General features: G+C 42.6%; 1 protein-coding gene across 1 annotated transcript; it reads left to right on the top strand.

Moving 5' to 3' along the window:
* Positions 1-2,156: 2,156 nt before the first annotated feature.
* Positions 2,157-4,234, top strand: TMEM174 (transmembrane protein 174). The gene is given in 3 exon segments (XM_009884264.1): positions 2,157-2,175; positions 2,520-3,168; positions 4,132-4,234. Coding segments are annotated over 3 exon segments (771 nt in total).
* Positions 4,235-4,482: the final 248 nt, after the last annotated feature.

The raw sequence follows: 4,482 nt of genomic DNA, 5'->3' as shown, positions 1-4,482 counted from the left end.
ATTCCTTAGGTTTCACAAAACTGTTTTCATTTTTTTAGGAGTAATTCCAGGTGAAAGGGGATGCATTTCGTAAATCAGCATCTTTAAATGAGTTCCCAGAACATACGCTTACTTGGCAATGGAAAGTACCAGTCTTAAAAAATCAGTGTAATCTGCTGTCTTAAGACCTTGACAGCTGCCTGAATGTAGCATTGCCACTGTCTGGGGAAATAATGGGAAAAATGTGAGGAAGCTTAGAGGAAATTATACCTTATTATAAGAGGAGGCAGTTTACAGTGAAAGGTGTAATTTTTAATTTAGATCCTGCTGCACCAAACAGAAGGTCTTTTCCATCGCATTTTCAAAGTTCAAGTGACAAGTAGCCTTGGAAGAAACTACCTGTATTTTCCAGCTTTACTTTGCATTTGCTCAACAACCATGAAGTCGAACCATGTCCTAGGCCAGAGGCAAAGAGCGTGAGCCACGGGATGATGCAACACCTGACTTGGAAAACTCTGACTCCAGCCAACATCTAAGGACCATTGCGTAGGACCGAGGAAGTGCTCCAGCACAATCCTGTTGCAAATAGCAGTTGCAGAGTTCTTGAATGGATGAGAGGAGGAAAGTAACACTACATCTGTATATACCATTAGTTAGACGGCTATTATAATATAATGCAGCTTTTAAAAGGTTGTTGGAAAGCCTGGAAGATTCAGCAAGAGTGATTCATGGTATGGAAAAACTTGACTTGCGGAGAGCAGTAACAGAAGTTCATTCCATTAAGTTTACAAAATATAAGGTTAAGGGTGACTTAGATTTTGGCTATAATTACCAATACAAGGACAGCTTATCTAGTACTTCAGCACTTTCTAATTTAGCTGTCATCATACGAAACCACTGTATTGCAAGCCCTAACACTTTGCCCAAGTGGTGCAGAGAGTCCTGACTAGACTTGGTGCTGGGTAAGAGCTGATCTTGACTGTATTTTTCAGAAAATTTGTTGACACCCTGGGTAATAGAAGACACATAATACTGACTTTGGAAACTTCCCAGACATTTTTTAAAGGAGTCCAGCACTAATATTCCTCAAGGTCTATCTGCTAACAAGTGAGAAAGACACATCTGCAATTGCATTCAGCACAGGTTCTGGAGGCACCAAATTCAGTGAGCAGCCCCTTTCAGAAGTGAGCTGTTGTCACACTGTGTGATATGAATGCACATCATATAAAGGCACATTTACTGATTTTGAAGAAGCAGTCTGAAAGGCAAGTTTTCTAGTTCTAGAGCTATTTTTATCTTACAAATCCCAGGATAAGCTTGCTTCACCAGAGCTGCTGGTAGCAGGAAATAGCATTATACATTCTACCACCTGAGGGGTAATCTCTGTCCTGTGTGCACTCCCCTGCCATGCTAGTCAAAACAGATCGAGTAGTTGTAGATTTTTTCCTCCTTAAGGAATTACACAAAGAAGCTATACCAGAACCCTCCGACAGCAATTACTTTAGCCTGAAACTATTAGGAAACAGAAAATCTCAACATTCAATTAGTCTGTCTGTTTAATATAAGGGACATATGTTCAACAGAACAAGTCATTGTGATGTAAAAAAAATATTGCTGGTACTTCTGAGTACAGGATGAGACTCCTCGCTTTGCCAGGTTTAACATTACAGGAGATGCTTTCTCATTCCTGCAGTGGTGTGCTTTTCAGGGTATGTAGGCTTTATTCAGTATAAACTTTGAGGAAGGGGTGGAGATCCCACAACAAAAAATGTCCACAATTAAGGGGAAATTACAGAGCAATTATGCTACCTTCAAACAGCTGGAAAGCTTTGCCTTGGCTTGAAATAACTTTTCTCCCACAACCAGCAGCTCTCCCAGGCTGTTCAGCACTCACCACCCTGTTGCCGCTTACCCTCCCACCCACCCCCTTTGGCAAAATATCAGAAAGCCCACTTTGATATTTTTTAAACCACGGAAGCTCTGGACTGCAGAATGAGCTGCAACAGAGGGCCAGGCATGGCTATAAATGTCACGCTTGAGAGCACTGCAAAGCACTCCCAGCGATGGCCACGCATTTTCCTGCAGATCTGGGTTGCTGGGGTGGTGGCCCAAGGAGAGCGAGAGTCGCCACACTGCTGTTGACTAAACGTATGCTGTCCATATGTTAGATGCATTGGATGCATCAGCTGGCAGGGGGCCTAGGAAAAGCTGCGGTGGCTGCAGCTTCCTTTCTCTCACATCTGGCATGGGCACAGCGAGGAAGTATCAGTGGGTGCCAAATTAAAGAGGATAAACAAAGAGATAAGCAGCCATGCAAGGGTGAAGCCATTTCGGAAGCAATGGTGGTAATTCAAGAAGTCTTTAGTGATCGCTTCAGGCTTCACTTCCCAGACCTTTATTCTTCTAAGCAAAGTTTATTCTTTCACATGATGCACTCTGTTAACCATACACGCACAAAGTTCTTGTATAACTAACCTGAACCTTCGACTTTAAATGCTCTGTTGAGTCCCTGACAAGCCCCCTTTCTCTTGAGGCAGAAGATACCTTATACTCAGTAATGGAGCAGAACAACAACAGTGTAGAAGATTTCTCCTTGAATGTCTTTTCTGTCACTCCTTGTCAGCCAAACAGATCAGATGTCCTGGTGTCAGATGGGGATAAAGCCGGCGCCACTTTGCTCTTTTCAGGTGTGTTTTTGGGACTGGTGGGGATTACTTTCACCGTGATGGGATGGATAAAATACGATGGCATTACTCACCTGGAGTGGACACAGTTACTAGGGCCTATTCTGCTGTCTGTCGGCGTGACATTTATTCTGATTGCTGTCTGTAAATTTAACATGCTTACATGCAAGCCCTGTAAAGAAAGAGAGGAAAATACATCAGACTTCGACCAGGCTGCGAGTGGACAGTCCTTTGTCTTCACCGGCATCAACCAGCCTATAACTTTTCATGGCGCCACAGTGGTACAGTACATCCCTCCGCCATACCCATCCCAGGAAGGCGTTGCTGTGAGTCCTGGCTACCTTCACCCCGTGCTCGGCTGCTGCGGTGCTGTTTCCTCCAGTGCCTGAGCAATTCCCACCCCGGCCTCTGCGCACTTCTGCCCTGCCTACCCGCTGGATAACCCAGCTTTTGCCGGAGACGAGAACTATGCTACTTACCCTGCAGAGAATACCAGGAATCAGAGGTACAATGGCTTAGTGTGTTTGGACACAGGCGTCTGAGTATTTTAAGTGCTATGTACGTTTTCAAAGGAAACAAAAGCTAGTCCAGGGTGTTCTCCTTCTTCAGATATTTTTTGTTTGTTTGTTAGGACTATCATCTCTTGAGTAAAGACTATGGAGACATACTTGTTCTGGAAACCATTTTTATCCCAGTTAAATTAACTTATGAATCCCTTTCAATTTTCAGTCTACTAAATCTCTAGTTATTTTTGAAGATACTAGTATATATGCTCCTGCCCATCGATTTTTATGCTTAGCTTACTACCTTTAGACTGTTGACTAGAAGGTTATTATTATATGTACAGCCAGAGGCTTCCACTCAAACACAATCACAACACATGAGTCAGCGCACAAACAGCATTTTTACATCAATGCAAGAATAAGTTTGGTACCAGATGCTCTCCCTCCTGATTACGCCTGGTCACAACACACTCCTCTCCCACTGTAGCAACCTTCCATCCCTTACTTTTTTCCTAGTTTTGGGGCATGAACAAGATCGCTGATATGACAGACCAGTATGAAACTGCTGTAGTCAGACACTAAATAATTTTATACTGTTCTTTCCTCTAAGGAAAAATATTCTAATTATAGGAATTACTCAGAATTATATCCTTCCTAGAACTCAAGTCACTTTTAGTTCCTTTATCAAAGTCTGTTTGAAAAACTGCTGTCTGACCATCGTCCTCAGCAACATGTGTGACAGGCATCAGTAATGTGAAAACAGAGGTCACATCCTGACACTTTTATACTTCATGAAAAGAACACACAAATGGCTGAATTGCAGTAAAACTTCACCTGGTAGCATTTTCTCAAGCAGTCAGGAAGTGCTTTGCCCAGGTAAGGCTGACAGGACATAGCACTGAGGTTACTTGCATGCTTTGTGTTTGCTAAATTCTTTTTGCACCTGCTCCTCTTCCTGTTTTCAGGTCAGAGAACAGTTCTGATGAGCCAGAGGAATTGCTGGAAGACTACGCCTGTGATGGCTTGTCACCTCCACGTTACGAGGAGATATACCCACTGTCTTCATAAAACAACTACGGACAACAGACAGCAATTCTACGAGATGCCAGCTTTTTAATCCCCAAGAATCTTTTCTTTAAACACTCGCATGATAAGCAACTGTGAGCAAAATCTTGGTAGTGATACACAGTCCAGTATCACTGAAAATATTTAACCAATCCCTTCTTTTTCCCCCTTAAAATTCATTAGCCCTTTGCTATGCAGTTTAATAGCAGAGCTATTAATTATTTAATAGCAAAACTATTAATAGCAAAGCT

Source organism: Charadrius vociferus, unplaced genomic scaffold (assembly GCF_000708025.1).
Source record: "Charadrius vociferus isolate BGI_N301 unplaced genomic scaffold, ASM70802v2 scaffold183, whole genome shotgun sequence".
Taxonomy (NCBI): domain Eukaryota; kingdom Metazoa; phylum Chordata; class Aves; order Charadriiformes; family Charadriidae; genus Charadrius; species Charadrius vociferus.
Note: the sequence above shows the minus strand (reverse complement) of the source record. Positions and strands in the feature narration are given on the sequence as shown.